Below are 19,469 nucleotides of genomic sequence, written 5' to 3'. Positions count from 1 at the left end.
TACTTTTTAGGATTTATTATTTCATCAATCTTCCCAAAATTCATTTTAGTTTCCGAGCATTAATAAAAATATGGAATGGCAGTTGGCATGGTGAGATCCATACCAAGGGGAATATAAACTACTAGAAATCCAATTGCAAGGTGTCTGTGATCTTGGTGAAAGTGGGAAGTGCACTGGGAATCAATTGCATTTGTTAACCTGTCCTAAGTTTACCCGAGGAGCTGTGAAATCTAACATGCATACACAGTAAAAGACACTTTTTTCTTTAATGTATTAAAGCTGCTGATCTTTAATTTAAGTCAGTGTGTCATTTTACACTCTCTTAGTCAAAGTACAGACAATTTTCGTAACAATTCAGAGATGGGAGAACGTGGATGTATTTGTGGATGTGGAGGGTAAGAGTAGAGACAAAAACCCCCCATCTCACAAACCTACAAACTGATAGCTATTGCTTGCCTAAAAACTCTCCCATGTCGTGTAAGGAGTGAAGCTGGTTGTGTGTGGAGAGGCTTCTGAAAGTGGAGGAAGTCACGCTGTACCATTACCAGCTATGTCTGTGGCACACAGTGGAGGGTTACTGATTTTTAAAATTCCTCGGGAAAAAATTACAGATTAAAGTGTCTGACCCTCAGCCTTATTTATTTCGACTAGGCAAATGATCAGAAGGAGCTGCGCAGTACCCTTTTTGGGATCAGAAATATATTGATTGTAAACTTCTAATGAAACGCAAGAGTTGTTTACTCACCTGCACAAGTATTTTGGACCATTACGTGCATTTCTTTTGTTTATCTAAGTAATAGTAAGTAGAACCTGCTAACGTTAATGATAATAGGGATATATGCTGAGGAACAGATAACTGTCCGTAAAGATCCCAATGTGCTGACTCCAGTGGATTTTATACTTTAATTTAAAGATGACCAGTATTAAGGGTCAAGAAGTAGTTTTCAACTGATTTGCATGATCCTCGTTGTTTGGAAGGTAACCTTTGCAGAGAAAAATGTTAAATAATCGAGGATTGGCAGCATTAATTAGTTTGGCTTTCTCTATATGTGAAAGCAAATTATGCAGGAGTTTATTTGGTTTTTAGTTCTTCTACAGTGTTGTTGCATTTAAAAGAAGTTTTCTGTTCATCTGTTTCTCACTTAATTTTTCAGAGCTTGTAGGAGTTAAGTATGCAGTCAGAGCTGTAGCTTTGTTTGGACCTGAGCCCTCATGCATGCACTCAGCCTCAGCTTAAGGCTTTCAGTTGGTTTTCAGATCTATAAACACTTCCCTGCTCCGACTGCAAAGACAGGGGGAGTCAGGAAATCAGACAATCTAAAAGGAACTCAGTGGTCACAAGTTATATCTGAGCTACCAGCCCTTCTAAAAGTGCAGAGGAAGGGCTTGGCATGTGAAGAAACTTGAGGGCTTGTGTGGTCTTATATATATATATGGTAACATTTCAGATGCTTTCTGTTGAATGAAGGACAAGTCTGCTGAATTCCGCAGGTGGCACTGCTATCAGACCCCTCAGCAGACCCATTGAACTGTGGGAAATTAAATGTGTAGCAGCTTGGAGTTACAGGGAGGCCTCCTGAATGTGTGCCTAGACTGCTAGGGTGAGGGCTCTGATATTAGGATGCTTCTTAAGATGTGAATCTTCCTGTAGAGGCTCCTGTAAGCAGAGCCCTGCCGGGAGGGACAGCTTTTGGTAATGATGCCTCTTTTGGAGACAATTGAGGCAACTCAAAGCCACAGGAAAAAACACGGTGCGACCTTGCCAGGTGTGGGTGTCATGACAGTATGGGAGAGGTGAAGGGTGATACATGTTTGGGCTTGGGCTTGGAGATGTACGCAAACATTGTGTAAGATCCCAAAATGTCCCTAAGATGTTGTCTGTTTTCTTGCCATTGTTATTCTCTGCTATGAGACCTACTGAATAGTTGTCCCTGGTGAAGTGGCTTGAGGTCTTGGCCACTGCCATGATGCAAATGCGTGATAGTGAAAATAGTCAATATGTTTAGAAATATTTATTGACTGGCTGTTTGAATATCCAGTTTGAATAATTTTCTTGTTCAGATTGCAGAGGATGGCTAAATATAACTCCCTGTGTAAACAGCATTTCCACCTCAACTAATATCAGGGGAGGAGAAAAGAGAGTGTACTTTCTCATAAAAATGCATTAAATAAAAATCATTAAACCCTGCATTTTATCTTTGGTTGCCTAGTAACAACACAGCCACGTCAGTGAGTACCATTATCTCAGGTACAATGAACTGTGCTGCACTAAGGGACAGAAACAGATTGAAGTAAGCTATTTGTATCCTGTTATCTGTGCTAAATCATGGCATTGTGTTTTATTGAGGGAACTGGAAAATGAACCTTTTTTTTTTGGTGTCTGTTCCTCCAAATACTTTAACAATGGGAAAACTGTCCTCAGATGCATAGCTCTGTTCTGAGGAATTCTTTAAGGTTTTTGCACAGTGACAGTTTACTGTAAAAAAAGCCTGCAAGTGCTACTTTACAGTGGAAAAATAATCTAAAAGAATCTTTTTCCTTACCTGAATGCATCAACCATGGAATTTGAAAATGAGCCCTGGTACAGGAAGTGGTTCTGGATTTGGGATGGGCACAGACTTTGCATTAGGATGTATTGCTGGGAAACCACAGATCAGGATTTGAAGCCAAGAAGGGTACAGAATTGAGGTCCTTCTGTGCAAATGCTGTAGCCACTGAGCTGTTGTGTTGCTATAACCTTTTTCAGTACTGTTTAATTGCTCAGTGAAGACTCTGTGTGTGCTCAGGGGATGGTTGCTGAGGGGATGACCCAGGGATCTTCAGTGGGGGAATGTTTTGTTTGAGAATCCCATGTCGCACAGAATGGACACTGAACTGCTTAGTTCTGCCACCTCACCAGCAGCTTTTGGCAAAAGTGACAGTGGGATTCTAGTTGCCATAATATATTAGTATAATATATGCAAAATATATATGTTATATATAAAAATACATATTATTAGTATAAGTATAGAAGTGTCTGCATCTTGAACATCTAGCTGATTACTCAGGGCTTTTGACTGCATGATTGGATTTACTTGCCTAGGTTTTGGCTAGGTCCTGAATCAAAGACGCTTGTGGATCTGAATTTAGATAATGCAATTACAGACTATACACATAAAATATACTTTTCCAAATGAACCTTCGATGAAAGATTTGAGTGAACACTTGTGGGAGAATAACTATGAAATGCAAACTCATGATCCTTACAAAGCGTAGAAGGGAAAACAGCAAAATATCAGGACTGCCTCTTAGGAAAACTGATCTTTTGAGCTCAGTGACTTGGTAGATGAAGGCTTCTGGGAAGTATAGCTAAGAAGAAGTGAAGTTAGGGCAAGACTGTGTTAAGGACTTGAAAATAAACTTTCCTAGCATGGAGAAAGCCTTGGAAGAGCAGTAGGAGTTTGACCTTGATCACAGTCATTGCAATCTCAAACACAGAAAAGAATGACAGAAGGTGAGACCAAGGTCAGATGTCTTAGGCTAAGCATTACAAAACCCAAACAAACCAAAAAAATTAAGCACATAGGAGCACACTCAGAAGTCTCCAGTCCAGTACAAAATAAAGAGGGATTGAAAGTAGCAAGAAATAGTATGTACATAGTGGTCTGGGAGCCCAAGGACATTGATACTTCACTGCTTAATAAAGAGAGTAAAATTATCAATGCAAAGTACAAAGAATGCTGAAGTGTTTAATGCCTTTTCTGCTTCAGTACTCAGAAATGTTAAAAAGCAGTATGATGTCAGTCATAGAAGGTTAAAGAACAAATCAGACAAGGATAGGAATTGAAATCCAGGGACTACTAGTACTGGTTTGGAAAAGCAACTCCTAGAAACATTTGCACACCATTGCCACAGTAATTTTAGTTTGCCAAAAAGAAGCCCACCTCCAGACTTGAATGCACTTTTGGTGCTTTTATTTCCCTTCATTGTATTTGATTCCTTGTGTCTGTGTGTGCATGTGTTTATTAAGACAGAACAGAAGAACGAAGTATTTTTACAGCTATTGTGCAGACCATCTTGTGATGATTTGAGAAGCACTGGAATAGGCTGGGCTAGAAGGGAGTTCGAAGGTAGTTATTTTTACATTTAGTTAACATGTTACTGATTTTAAGGGGAATCAACTTTAATAGTTAATTTAGTGTTTGTGTTGTTTGCTTTTGTTTTTTCCTATGATTGCTCTTCTTTTGTATATAACCTCTAATTATGTAAGTTCAGATTTGGCACTTTGTTGCTGGAGTAGTGAATGTTAAGTGGTTAAAATTCATGGCAGATTGAATTATTGCTGACTGCTGTTCAGATAGTTTTACCCTACACACAACATTGTACTGGAGATTTGAATTTGTTTTTCTTTTGTCTGCCTCTTACTCCTTTCTAAATTTATACTTTATTGAGTGAGTATCATGAGCTTTCTCAGCATTCAGCTTCAGAAGTTAATTGCAGATGTGAATATAATATTCAGTGGAAAAAAAATCCTTTTATCCTTGTCACATATGTTAAGAACAAATGTGACATTCAAAAAGAACAAACTAAAGCAAGTCCATGGTTGATCAGTAGATACTGCAGATTGCCAGGAAGTCAGTGTGCTGAGGAAACTGATGGAAAGCCTCTGTTTGCTCCTAAAGCTAAATTTAGGTTTTTTTTATAATGATTTGTAGAAAGTCTGATACACTCTGCATCTGAATAACATTTCATTAACAGTACTCATGTCCTACATCATGAGAATTTGAAATTAATAGAATTTAAAATACTGTAGATTTAACTTTTCATTATATGCATTAATATGCATAATAAATTAATAATAATTCTTACGCTCTGCTTTGAAAAATCCATTAATTGATGATTTATCAGTCTTTGCATTTTATATCACACATGATTACATCACTGAAAAAATAGTGCAGAGAGATTTTTAGACATGATTCAAGGAATTTATATGCATACATCTCTTTATGTGTCTTAAAGCAATGATTTATTTTCTGTGCTGTTAACATCTCTGATGGAGATTTCTAGTACAAAATACGAAAGATTTGACATTCAAACTGAAAATCTTACAAAAAGTTCACAATGTGAGTAATTACCTACTGACATGAAACAATTGCATTTTCTCAGGTGGTCAAAACATTTTCAGGTGCTCAAAACATTGAGATTTGACAAGCTGCAGCATTGGAGTAATGGTCTGAATCCGTAACTCAGATTTTAGTCTTCTCTTGCAGCATTCCTTCCCTGAATTATTCAATAAAGTGAGGTTTTAAAGAGATACAAAAGATTGAATTACTAAGACTGTCTTGACTTCACATTATGCTGATTTTTTCAGGCTGCAGCTTATGGTAAAAGAATGGATGAGGACCACAGAGTAGTTTTCTATTTCTGTCTCCCAAACAGTTTACTGGTGTTTATTTGGATGTCTCTTAGTTTTTCATTTTCTACCAAAACCTATGTTAAATTGGTGTATAGAAAACCTGCACTCATGAAGTCCAGTATGTGGAAATGCAATCCCCATGAATTAGATATTAAATTCCTTAGTTTGCCACTTGTGATTAAGCTGGAGAAAACAATAGCTAAACAAGTCTTAAAGCAACTTCTTATTTAATCAGGTGATTGGTTTTTTTTTATTACAGAAAAACAGCTACATTTCTCTTCTTTGTTAACCTTTGGAATAAATCACATATATTATTTCAGTTTTATTCTTGTTGAAAAAAACAAAAAAAAAAACAAACAAACAAAAAAAAACAAAACAGGAAAAAGCAAAGAGGAGAGCAGGGATATGTTCCTGATCAAGATGGGGGAGGGATGTAGCCAGTTGTGCCCCTCAGGCTGTCAAAGTGCTGAATTTCTCAAACACTGAGCATCAAGAGCTGCAAATGAAGGTACAAACACATCTGGCACTTAGTTTTTAAAGTAAACTAAATTTCTCAAAATAGTTTCAGGTACCAATTTTTTTCACATAGTACCTTCAAAATAGACACTTGCATTTTTATGCCAAAATTTTTGCCTGTTTGAATTGCAGACTGGTGGAAGTTATATTGATGTCTCATGGTTCTACCTTGTTCTTTTAAGTGAATTAGACAATTCTTACGTACCCTTGTCTCTGTTGCTTTGCACTGTTGGGCTTTTTTGGTTCTGTTGTTTGGTTTTTTGTTTTTTTGTTTTTTTTTTTTTTTTTTTTGTTTTTTTCAATACTGTATTTTGAAAAGTCTTGTGGCTTTTGTAACATCTTGGGATGCAGCTAGCTGAGAAAAAGGCTTCCTAGCTTGGGCAGCACCACATGCTTAATGCTGTGGTAGTTGATCACCTCCTGTAATGTATTTAGACGGGGTTATGTGATTTGTGTTCACCTTTGCCAACAGTATTTAGAAAAGACTCCTCTCCCCCCATGCACTCCAAAGTAGACTATCCCTTGATTTTTCTGAGCTATGTATGCACTCAGTTTCTCTTGGTGTTCATGAATTGAGAAAAACTATTTTTACATGTCTATTTTTGGTCTTAAATTTTACAGTAATGTGTGGCAGTTGTGCTTCATTCATTCAAAATTGGAACTAATTTGGGATTTTAAGAACTCCAGGTTTAAGGGACTAAACTGAACCATCATACAAGTGAAAATGAATTACTGTTTGCAATGGATACCATCACATTCCATCAAGATTGAACATACAGAAACCAAAGGTATCCAATTTAGATGTCTGCCAGAAGGCTCATGGAAAAGGGAAGAACCAGACAGGTTATATGAAATTGGCAACCAAACCACCCACTTAAAGACATTGTCTAGACTTTCAGACACAAGAAGAAGACAAAGTGGTAAATGAATGTGAAGGTTTCTGAGAGAGATAAATTTTTCTTTCAACAATTCAGAGGAATCTGAGACAGCAAAGAAACCTATCATTACTGTATTTCTATTCTGAGGGAGCAGGGGAGGGAAGGGTTAAAAATCCAAATAAACAGTTTAAGTAAAATCCAGTTTGAATGTTTCATAAGAGTTCTCTTGGGAATTCTAAGCTAGTTAATAATGCCTTGAGATGCTTTGGTGGTTGTTCTGCCTGATTAGAAAATACGACAGAACAGAAAACGTACTATGATCGTAAGATTAGAGGTCACATTTGTTATGACTATGACTTTGAAAATCATACATGATATCCTCCCGTAAACTATGCTAGGGTATGTGGAAAATAAGGAGGTGATTGGTGACAGCCAACATGGCTTCACTGAGGGCAAATCATGCCTGACGAATTTGGTGGCTTTCTGTGACAGGGTTTCACTGTTGGCGAATAAGGGAAGAGCAACTGGTGTCATCTACCTGGAATTGTGCAAATCATTCGACACTGCACTGCGTGACATCCTTGTCTCTAAATGGGAGAGTCATCGATTTGATGGACGGACCACTCGGTGGATAAGGAATTGGCTGGATGGTCGCACTCGAAGAGCTTGTGGTCAACAGCTCGATGTGCAAGTGAAGGGCAGTGGTGGGTGGAGTTCCTCAGGGGTTGGTCTTGGGACCGGTGCTGCCTAACATCTTTACTGACGACATGGACAGTGGGACTGAGCACACCCTGAGTGAGTTTGCCAACACCACCAAGCTGTGTGGTGCGGTCGACACACGGGAGGGCAGGGATGCCATCCCGAGGGCCCTGGACAGGCTGGGGAGGTGGGCCCGTGCAAACCTCACGGAGTTCAACAAGGCCAAGCACAAGGTCCTGCACACAGGGCAGGGCGATCCCAAGCACAAACACAGGCTGGGTGATGAGGTGATGAGTGGATTGAGAGCAGCCCTGTGGAGAAGGACCTGGGGGGTTTTAGTGGATGGAAAACTGACCATGAGCCAGCAAGGTGTGCTTGTCGCCCAGAAATCCAACTGTGTCCTGGGCTGCATCAAGAGCAGTGTTGCCAGCAGGTCGAGGGAGGGGATTCTGCCCCTCTACTCCACTCTGGTGAGACCCCCCTGCAGTGCTGTGTCCAGCTCTGGGGACCCCAACACAAGAAGCACATGGACCTGCTCAAGGGGGTCCAGGGGAGGCCACAAAGATGGTCAGGGGCTGGAGCAGCTCCCCTGTGAGGACAAGCTGAGAGAGTTGGGGCTGTTCAGCCTGGAGAAGAGAAGGCTCTGGGGAGACCTTAACATTGGCCTTCCAGTGCTATAAAGGGGGCTACAGGAAAGGTGGGGAGGGACTGTTATCAGGAAGTATAGTGATAAAACAAGGGGTAATGATTTGAAACCGAAAGCAGGTGGATTTAGATTAGATATAAGGAATGAATTCTTCCCTGTGAGGGTGGTGAGGCCCTGGCACAGGGTGCCCAGAGCAGCTGTCGCTGCCCCCTCCCTGGAAGGGTTCCAGGCCAGGTTGGACGGGGCTTTGAGTGACCTGGTCTGGTGGAAGATGTTCCTGCCTGTGGCAGGGGGGTTGGAACGAGATGGTTTTTAATGTCCTTTCTAACACAAACCATTCTATGATTTTATGATTCTAAAGACAAATTTTTGCCATTGCTAGAGGGAAAGAAATCATAAGTTTCTCATTAGGCTGTGATAAACAAAAACTTTTATGGTGTGAAGGACTGATGTTCCTGTCATCTTTAGCATCAAATATTTTTCGTTCTGTGAAGTACTTTATACTTGTTTTTTATTTCCATGCATGTCCAGTGCTCTCCTTTCCAGGCAGCTTTCAGGAAGGATAATGATTAAGTGTAAGAAGAGTTTTATTTTTCTTAAAATTTGTTACTTGCAATATCTTGATACGGACATTCTTGTGATTTCTGATTAATCTGTTGAAAGTTTCTAAGCTGCATGACATACTACCATCAGTTGTTTTCTTTCTTCCAATCCTTTCCAAGAAGAATACTCTGATTACCCTGTTCCTTAACACTGTGGAAAAGTTTTAGTGATTTTAAATATTTTGGGGTTTTGGTATATCTACTGTGATCCTGAAGGTGAAATGGACCACTCTGTTCCCTCATTGAGGAAGAAAGTCGTAGCATGTAAAAGAAGTTTCAGAAATCTTTGTAAACTACCACTATCTATAGTGAATGTCTGAAATAAGGAGAATAAGTAATACATGTGTGTACATAAAAGTGCTGTTGTGAGACGATGTGTCTTTTCATGCCTTTATTGAAATAGATACAGGGTTCCTTTCTCTTACCAGGGAGAACCAGCAACATAAGTTGTTACAAAGTAGCTGCTAATATATTGTTTTATCCTGATTACTTCCTACATGGCTCCTGCCTAGCATTCTCTGGTCTGAGCCTTAGAAATATTCCTTGAATTTGGGGGTAGTTTAGTTGGACTTTTATAGCCTGGAAAATACAAAGAATTCCTTCTTGGAAGGTGCAAATATCTGATTTTTTTTTTTTTTTTTTTTTTTTTTAACATTTCTACCTTTCCCTTCAGTACTTAAATTCTTCTTAGCTCATTTTTGAAAGCAAGGCTTAAATTTATCTCCCTGACCTTTAAGTTACATTTATTTGAATGCATAGGAGACGAGATCTCTTTCAATCTCTCTTCATTTGTCATTTCTCTGATATGAGTAAGAAAATAAAATCTTTTGCTGAGATTAAAGCTAATTTCTTTTTTTTTTAGGTTTTGAGTCTTCTTGATAGTTTGTGAATAACTTTGTAAAAATATGTGACATTTTTTATTAGTCTAATCAGTTCAAAGGCTATCAATCTAATGTATCCATCCAGTTGAGTATAGTAAAAATAAGCACTGAACACTGTGAAATCACCTCATTTCATCAAGAAAGCATAAGCCGCAAAATGTGATTGCAACCAGCATGAGTTTGTTAATGGCTTATGTCAAAACAACCAGATTTTAAGAAATGTTTAGGAAGGAGTCACTCCTTAGGTGTGCCTGTTGCAGAAGGCTGGCTTGGTTAGTAATACTGGGACTGGTAGATTGCTTGATCTTAAAGGATTCTCTCATGGTTCAGATAATTTTATGGTAGAAAAACAGTACAAAATCCAAATAAACTAATTTAAGGAAGCAAGAAAAGAGCTATCATTTATGACTTTAGCTTTTTGATGCATACAGGATTATATAGACCTACTTGTGCAAACTGTCAAACAAGCAATTTCACCAATGTAATGAAGTAACTTCAGTAACCCATAATACTTAGCAGACTTTGCTTTTTTCTGCCTTATCTACTTGGCTAACGTCTTGAAAAAACAGCAAGTTTTAGTTGATACAGAATACGTTTATACAATACATATTTATTGGCATGATTGATAGCAGGCATTTATTGTTGAAGTAGCTACCCTTTTATAAAATCACTTCTATTGTGATTTAAGTGAGTTTTTATTCTGGGTAAAACTGCCCAGTTACAAGGACAAAAAAAAAAAAAAAAGTGAAAATACATTGTTTTGAGAATGCTCTTTTCTTAGGATTATTCCTTTGAGAAATTTCAGTACCTTCTGACTTTGAATATGTTCTTGAAACTTAACATGTACCATGGCTGCACTAAAATGCAAATAGCTTAAAAATTTCTGAAGAATTTTAGTTCTGTATATATGTTAGAACTTTTTCAGAGGCTGATGGTTAAATTTTTCACATTCTTTTATGCATGCACACAGCTTTACATGTAGGTAGCTTTTGCAGATAATCAAGTAAGCTCCCTCTTTTCTTTGTGGTTGTTATCCAAGAACTGCTATGTGTAAGTACCCAGAGCAGGTAATTTTGTGCAGTTTGTTTTCTTTGCTGTCATCAGTACAGCATGGAGGAAGAAGTTAAATGCGTGAAACAGGAAGGGGTGGTTGAAGCAAACAGGCAGCAGGTGCAAAGAAGTCTGAGAGATTAAGCCTGAGGCAACTGAGATTTAGAACAGAGAAAAAGGTAAAATTAGTATAATCTATCAGGGGCTTCTAATTTATGAGGTTCTGTAGCCATGTGACAAAAAACCTCAAGACAAACCAAGGAGATTTATGTCAGCTTTGCTTCCCTAATGATCAGGTATGACATACTGGAAACACACCTCACTGTTTTTCTCTGCAGTGTTCATAGAGGATAACAGTCTACTAGAAACCAGGAAAAAATATAAAGTTACATAGGATCCTCATTGATACGGAACAGGCAAATAAAGAACAGCTGCCTGCTATTCCTGTATTGCAAAGAGAAGGAAGCCCACAGTGAAATTACAAGAGATAATGAGAAATGTTTTTCATACTAGTTAAATTGTAGAAATGCAATGATAGAGTCTTTTGGGTTCCAGGAAAACTATTAGACCAGTTTATGGTTCATCATAAGCTATGAAGCAAGGTGGTCTATATCCAACCTCTGACTAAGGACCTCCTTAAACTGCACGTTGCCAGAAGCTGGGAGAATATAACCAGAAGTACCACTCTGTCTTTTAAACTCCTGTTCTTTGGCAAGAAGAAGGGCTACTGGACTAAATAGACATTCAGAGTGACCCAAATCAGTCCAAGTCTGATGTGAGCATAACGTGCATAACATGCTGATTATTGATCAAGATGTGCCTTTATCAGACTACTTGGTAGTTGCTTGCTTTTTAAAGTTGTAGAAGTCTCTGCTTCAGGATGGCTATTGACTGACTGCCATTTCATTACCGTAGGTATTTGGCAGGAGTAGAAATTCCATGTTCTGGTTGATCATAGAGTCAGAAAAGGACAGAACTGAACTCAGAAGATCCTCTGTTTTGTGTCCCTGCATGCAGGCAGAAATGAGTAATATTAACATGCTTTCCTCTTTTCCTGTAGCCCAGTAAGTTTGTATCTTAAGAAATAAGTTCTTAATTTCCAGTGACCTGTTTTCAGAGTGTATTCTGCTGTTTTACAATGTCAAAGCTTTTTGTGAAATTCAGTCTAAACAAAATTAAGACTGACTTTTTTTTTCTTGTTTGTCATTAGCCATGAGGAATGGCTGATCATAGTTTCTGTGATCCTGAGTGAACCAGACACACAACTATTCCTCATAGCCCTTACTGTAGTTTTTAATTTTTTTTTAACTTCTTATGATTTTATAAATGTTACAATGAATTTTTCAGTGACATCCTGACTCTTCCAGTAGCAAACTGAAGAAATGCTCTAATGAGTTTGTCTTTGAACATCTAAGGGACTAAATTTGGTTTCATTCTTCTGTTGTTTTGGACATTTGACCAGTTGTAATGTTTTAGTTTACTTGTGTTCTGCTGGGTATTTTTATTATTTAAGTTTGAAGAACTGAAGTGTACTACGATAATTAAGATAGTGATAGAGAGATTTAATCAAGCCAGTGTAAAAATAGGCTATTTAAAAATGTATAGATTTTGTTAAGCATAGATTTTTTCTGTCTCCCCCAGTCTCTCTCACCCCACCCACACATCCATGTCTTTGATTTTTTTTTTCTGTAATAAGAAATTATTTTGTAATTTCTGGTTATATCTTAGTTTTGTGAAAACTGAGATTTAAAACTGAAACAGCTGAAAACATTTCACATATCATAAAAGACCTAATTAGGCTGCAGAAACAGGTTGAAACGTACATACTAAAAGGAAAGACCTTTTTATTTTCAAATGATTTGGCATGAATAGTTGTGTCATCGTAATCTCCTTGCCAATTTTTGGTCAAGAACCAGAGTTCTCTGTCTTTCTTACTGGAAGTCTGTGACCTCTGAGGTTCCCTTTTTCTCTCTGAAGGCTTTCAGAAATTCTGAGATAAAATTGTAGAATTTCCATAAGCAAAAATAAATCAAAACTACTTTAAAAAGGGAAAAGTAGATGTAAATTACAGAAGGAAGTGATATTGTGAAACAAATGACCACTGATTCTATGAGTGCTGATACAAAAAGGAAAGGCAGAAGGTTCTTGTGAATCATAGCAGAGAACAGCTTTCATGTTCTGGGTGTACTTGCAGATAAACCAGTGTTCAGAAATGGTTGAATTTATTCATTCTGCTCCCATTGTCAGCAATCAAGACAAGATTTGCAGTAACTTTTATAGCCAGGAAGAAAACCAATACTGTGAAACTCTTGAAACAATTGAAAGATTTTAAAATCATGCTTCAGAGCCTTCCCAAATGAGAGGACTCAGCTGCTATGGTCTCTTGAAGTTACTCTTTAGCTTTCCATGCGTAGCAAATGTGTAGACATTTTCTATCTTCTAGCACATTCATGAAGATAATCTTTAAAATAAATACATGCGATCAAGACAATGTAAATGGTACCAGAGTATTTTGATTTAAAAAGTCCAGGAGGTGGTCTGCCCTGATTAGTTCCCTCTTTATGCTTTGCCAAACTTTTGGTCTCTCAGGTGGGATGCCATATAATGATTTTTGATATTTACAGGGATTCTTCTGTACATGACAAAATAAAGCCCTGAGGCAAGGTAAGTAGAGAGAAGAAAGAGCAGAAGGATAGATAGGATAGAGAGCAGAACAGGAAGAGAACTCACACATATCTTTTTAATTATTTTAATTATTATGAATGCTCTTCTGCACGTTTCATTGAGGCTTAGGCTGTGGATGTGTTACAGAATAGACTCATAAAACACTATGAAACCTGAAAGGGGAGTGAATATGCCCAGCAATTTATTTATTTTTGCATTATCATTTTTATCTAGTAAGGTTCTTGGCTTATGTTTTGCAGTGGTTACAGAAATTTAAGTTCCTGATTCCCATAGCCATCGAATTTCCTGGTTTCACTTTTGTTGGCACAGCATCATCTGGGGTATCAGTGCTGGCAATACTGATGGAGGCTGCTGGCAGCCTTTCTACAGTGTCTTAGCTAGAGTATCATCTAGTTCCCTGTGAGCAGAGTTGGGAGAGAGAGTTAGAGCAATCAGATGACATTTGTACTTCCCTTGTGTGAATTCTTTCTTTTTCATATAAACATGCTGATTAAATTTACTTGCAGAACTGGATGATATGTGTTCTTGCAGCCATTACATGCAAATTTTTAATACCTTTTCAAAATTTCATTTTATTGCTATATGGATATTTTAACATACCTGATTTTAATTACATTTATTGCTTATTTCACATAATGGTAAACCACGGTAGTTGTGAAACACCAGTAAGAATAGTGGGGGGCCGCCTGTGAACACAAAGGTGTTCCAATCTGCAGGGATCCTTAGGCTCATCTGAAATCCCTAGGACAAAATACAGATTGTCTGTTATGTTTATTTAGGATAATACATGGAAATAATAAATAAGTATGTTGATGGTTCTTGTGAAGAAAAGCTATCATGCTAACTGCTGTTTCCAAATAGACAAAATGCTAACCAATTAATGGAATGGGGTGACTAATAACAAAATCCAACAATTTATTGCTATATAAATTATTTATTCTGTGTATTCTATAGGGGGAGAGATACAGTGTGTCAAGTTTTCTGACAGTGTAGTTCTACTGAAGTTGGTTGAATTGTGCCAGCAAAGATTTTGGTTTTTTAATCTCACCTACTGCAGCAAATAAATGTAGTTTTTTTGTGAGGAAGTTCAAATCAGTAGCAATTAGTATTCCCCAGACCTAATTTTCCACCTGATAAGTGAAGACAAATTTAATTAGAAAAGGTGAATTTGGGAATTTTGCTGGTGCAGTTCATCTGCTTGCCTGTGACTTCATTGAAAAGTTTTGTCTCTGCTTCCCTTCCCTTTTGAGTATATTGTGATAGTCACTGTACCGAAAGTGCAGTGTGCTTCAGTTGTGTGCTTCAGGATTTTTTCCTTTTACTCTGTGTTTGACTTACTCTGCATACTAATTTTAAAATTCATGTAGAAAATAATAAACTTCAAGTGAGATGGGGCATGGATGTGATTGAACCATTTTTTTGTGAGTACAGTAGCCTGAATTTTTAAAATACTGATTTGACTGTCTCTCCTTATCTTGTGGATAAGGCCTTTCTGGATGTGTGATTCTGCTTTCCTTGAACACTTGAGGTTGGTGTCCCTGTGGCTGTTTTTGCCTTTTTCTTACCACCTTTGCCTTACAGATTTCACAATTTGTCTCTTCCTGTCAGTTTACCCCAGGGTTGTTTTTTTAGGTATCATCTGAAACTGATCCTGTGGTCTTTAGTTTGTTATTTTTTCATCTCCCTCTGCTGCTTTTAGGGTGGATTTATTTGTTTGTTTATTGTGTCACACTGTGAGGCACAGTAGGAAGGTAATTGTGTATCAGATGTACTATAGATTTTATTATTGATCACATTGTGCAGTAACAGTAGGATGTCAAATTGAATTTTAAGCTCTTTAATGTTGCTTCACTGGTGATGGGTGATGACTGCTTTCAATTTTACACAAACTGGTGTTTTCAGTTTTATTTTTGAGTACACTATGGAGAAACTTAAGCCAACTTCTGTGTTTGTATCCTTAAAATTCATACTTCTCCTTTGACATTTTGTTACCAGCATATTGTTTCCTTCTGTTTGAATGGAAATTACTTGTAGGTACAAATAACTGATGTAACATGCTATATTTCTTCAAGGTGGTTGTACAAATTGGCCTCTTAAAACAGAAACTATGTTCCATTTGAAATATTATGTGAAAGAAGAGGGAAGATAAACATTTAAAATAGCCTATTTTAAAGGGTATATCTATTTTTGTCCCATTCCTTAGTTTTCTTGATTTGATCCACTGTACATTTAATATTTGCAACTTCATTGCTAATAAAATCTCTCATTGAATACTTTTTTCTAAATATTTTCACTTTCACTCTTCTTTCTGTAGGTGGAAGAAATCGTTGATATAGGAGCATTTGCCCCAGAAGACATTCATGTTCCCAAAATCTATGTCGATCGTCTTATACAAGGAGAGAAGTTTGAGAAGAGAATTGAAGTAAGTATCTGAGCTTCTTGGTAGCAACATATTTCAGCTTGGGGTGTAGTTTAGAATTCACGTGGTTTTTACTCTAGCCACCAATTCTTAGCAGTGGGAAAATAGTGCGAGAAAGACCAATCAAGTTTTGCTAAGTATTGAAGCTTAGGTCAGTATTTAGATAGTTAGTAGGTAGGTGGTGGCCTGATAATTGAGTCTTGTTTCTTAAACCTCAGCCTCTCTGGTTCAGTCCCTGAATAATTTAGAGCAACTGCCTGTAGTCCTGGTTGGGTTTAACACAGTTGAAAATTTGATGGAAAATGCTAACTCACTCTGTTTCCTGCTCTCAGTTCACCTCCTGTGGACACAACAAGGAGAACACCTAGACTAAGATCTGACTAATAATTAGATACTTTCTTTCCTATTGGAGAGCTTTTGACATGGGTACATAGGGTCAGTCTCAGCCCCTTTTGTGCTGTGTATTGAATTACATTACACTGCAAAGGTCATGGAACCTTTCTTTCCTTTTCTTTAATCAGGAACTTTTTTAGTCAGTGGCATTTCTAATCTGAATAAAAGATGTCAGTAGGTAATAAAAATTGCACCAATAATACTCTGTCACTGAAAACATCCAAGAAAATTATGATTAGGTAATTGTTCTTTGATTCTGTGGCTTTGCTTCACTCCAGATATGTCCCTATATTAATTTTGGTGATGTGACAGTGCTCTTAAAGTGCAGTTGAAAATTCTGTTTCTCCTGTGTCTCCATACTCTGAAGGTGGGAATTATTCAAAATGTCATCATAAATGCTCGTGGAGGGAGAGATATATGACACAAGGGAAAAAAAAACCCTGGGAAAAAAAGTGCAGAAAGGAATTTTAATAATTAAACTTCTATTATTAAAATCAAGTCATAAAGTCCTAGAAAGTCATACAAGGCCTTTTCTCTGAGTAAACTTTTATGAATGTTAAGGTTAAAAAGCTTTTTTTTTTTCCTTCCATCTGTTCATTCTGCAAAAGCTTATTGCATGTTCTTGAGTATTTGACTGGAAACAGATGTGTCAAACTTTTTTTTTTTTTCCTTTTTTCTTTCTCTGGGCATGTTGTGTTAGACTGCAATTAATGGCCTGTTTCCTCCTTCTGAATGGATGCAATATCTCACAGAAAAGCTTTTACTTTTCATGAGAAATACATTTTGGATTTATTAAGGTGCTATACTTACTGCTGTTTGACAGTGGATGAAGTGGTGACTCTCTGTCCAGGGAAGACCTTTATGCAACTTTATACACAGGATTTTTTTGGGGTTGGCTGCATAATACACCTACCTAGCCAACCCTTTCCTATATGGTTAAGAAAACATGGAACTGAGATGAGGGAAAAAACCAAAGCTACTATAAACTGCACAGCAAAGTTATAATAGAGATTAATTTTGTTTGTGTAATTTTGTAATTCTGTCAGTGGCACCTCTCATTAATAGAAGTATAGGAAGGAAATGGTAAGTTTTTTCTTCCATAAAAGAATATATATGAAGGAAGCAGCTGTACATATGAAAGCACTGAGCATGATAAGTGGTAAAAGAAGAGATGAAGAATAATGAGAATAGCGAGAAGCCAGTCTGTCATAATTCTTACTGGCTTTAAACAGCAGTTGCTGCCTAATTTGGTTCAGATGTGTTTCCTCTAGTGCAAGTCATACTTTCTGAGAAACCCATTGTGATCACAAAGAGAAACCTTTTCTGATCGTTTTTACTTTTTCCATAACTTGCAAGTGAAGCAATTCTAGGGAAAATAGCCAAGGCATAAAAAGTAAGTTGCTGGGAAATTCAGCAGGATTGATACGGACTGCCTAAGAGGAAAGTGACTCCCAATATGGGGAAGAAAGACACTGCAAGAATTCTTTTGTGATGATGAAAAGTAACAGAGGATAATTTGCCTGATGTGTTCATTGTGGCCTGAAGCAACAGGGGATGTCAGTACATATGAGGGTGCAGGACATGGTGTTGGCCAGAGCAGTTTTATATGCATGGGAGAGATGCTCAAATAACATCATCTATGTAAACAATAATTCACAAGAAAGGTCTTACAAACTCCATGAATGCCATGGCATCTTCACCTACATGGGATTTAGAAAGCATCAATTTAAGGCCAGGAAATCTCAGAAATAACTTCAGGCAGATTTATGCAAGATTATACAGATTTATATTTGAAAACTTAGTTGCTTAGCTCAAAGTATCTTTGGATGACTGGCATTTGTCTGTTTCTTGCATATAAATCTAGAACACCACTGCTGAATTGAATGAATGCAGAAAGAGAGCAGTATTTGTATTTTAGGCTGACATTTTACAAATCTATTTAGGTATCTCTGGGGTAATGAATCTCAGACTTGCTACTATTTGCACTAATGCTTCATGCCTCCTTAGCCATTTGTCTATATATCATGTACTCTCTCAGCCATTGTAATACAGACGAAGAAATAACATTTTGCTCTAAGGCCATCATTGGGGATATTTGATGACTCCATTGGCTTAGATAAGCTTGAATGGATAAAATAAAAGTTTGGGTTTTGTAGATGATAGATAAATAACATTATTCTTAGACCAAGTATCTCAGTGCAATCACGAATCATGCTTTTGTGTCGTGAGAAGCAAGAATCTGGATTCTAATCTTTATTTATGATTACTTCTTCTTTTGCAGCGCTTATCAATCCGAAAGCCTGAAGACTCAAAAGTGAAACAAAAGCAAGGAGACAATGTGAGGGAGAGGATCATCAGACGGGCTGCCTTAGAATTTGAGGATGGCATGTATGGTATCCTTCAGCTGTGCTGTAGATTAAAATGGCGACTCATTAGAATAACAACTGCAGCTGTTTTGTTTAAAACAGGTTAATTACCATACTCATTGTCTTTCCCAGAGCCTGGGATTCTCTCATTTTATTAACACCCTGTTGAAATAGATGTGATGTTAAAACGTAGAGTACCTGGAGTTTTTATCCAGGTGCATCTGGAGAGTTTGTTAGTAATTGAATGTTTTGCAAGAATTTCTTGAAAAAGTTACATTTGGAAACGAAGTTTACTTGCACTGTGGGGTTTTTTATCATGTAAAACATTTGACAGAATGCAATTAGTCCAAATGAAAAAATAATTCATCACAAATTTGAGGCATCTAACTAAAAATGAAAGTATTTGTGAAGAGAACAACTCTAATCTAATCATAGTACAATGATAACTTTTGTTAATTTACTAGTTTGCTTAAGTGTGTTTCTGTCTGTGCCTTAACCATTTCTCTTCAGCTAATCTGGGTATTGGAATCCCACTGTTGGCCAGTAACTTCATCAGTCCAGACATAACTGTTCACTTACAGAGTGAAAATGGAGTTCTGGGTTTGGTAAGAATGTATCTTGATCATTTATTGCAGTGTACTCACCTTGCAGTGGCTGGGTTTTATTCCCTGCCCACACCCAACCTGATTATGATTTTACTAAAAATCATATTCAAATATATACCATATTGCATGATCATAAAATTCTTATTGTAGTGCAGGGAAGTTTTTAAGGAAATGCTCAATTCAGGATTATAGTGTTACTTTGCTAAGTATGTTCTTCAGCATATGTTTTGCTGGAAGAAGTCAGAACCTTCAGTAGTTTGCAAGACCAAGCCTTGTAAGGCCTTATCAAACATAATCTTAAATAAAGCCTAAAGTGAGTATTATTTTCACTACC

At 37.3% G+C, this 19,469-nt stretch overlaps 1 protein-coding gene across 1 annotated transcript in view; it reads left to right on the top strand.

Annotated features, from left to right (window-relative positions):
* Positions 1–19,469, top strand: part of OXCT1 (3-oxoacid CoA-transferase 1) — a 97,655-nt gene that overhangs the window by 34,878 nt on the left and 43,308 nt on the right. Inside the window, exons 8-10 of the mRNA XM_042804675.1 lie at positions 15,667–15,774; positions 18,446–18,557; positions 19,041–19,135. Of these exons, the coding sequence (XP_042660609.1) occupies positions 15,667–15,774; positions 18,446–18,557; positions 19,041–19,135 (315 nt within the window). The remainder of the gene's footprint in view (positions 1–15,666; positions 15,775–18,445; positions 18,558–19,040; positions 19,136–19,469) is intronic.

The sequence above is a fragment of the Tyto alba genome, unplaced genomic scaffold, assembly GCF_018691265.1.
Source record: "Tyto alba isolate M040663 unplaced genomic scaffold, T.alba_DEE_v4.0 Super-Scaffold_42, whole genome shotgun sequence".
In the NCBI taxonomy this organism is placed as follows: domain Eukaryota; kingdom Metazoa; phylum Chordata; class Aves; order Strigiformes; family Tytonidae; genus Tyto; species Tyto alba.
Note: the sequence above shows the minus strand (reverse complement) of the source record. Positions and strands in the feature narration are given on the sequence as shown.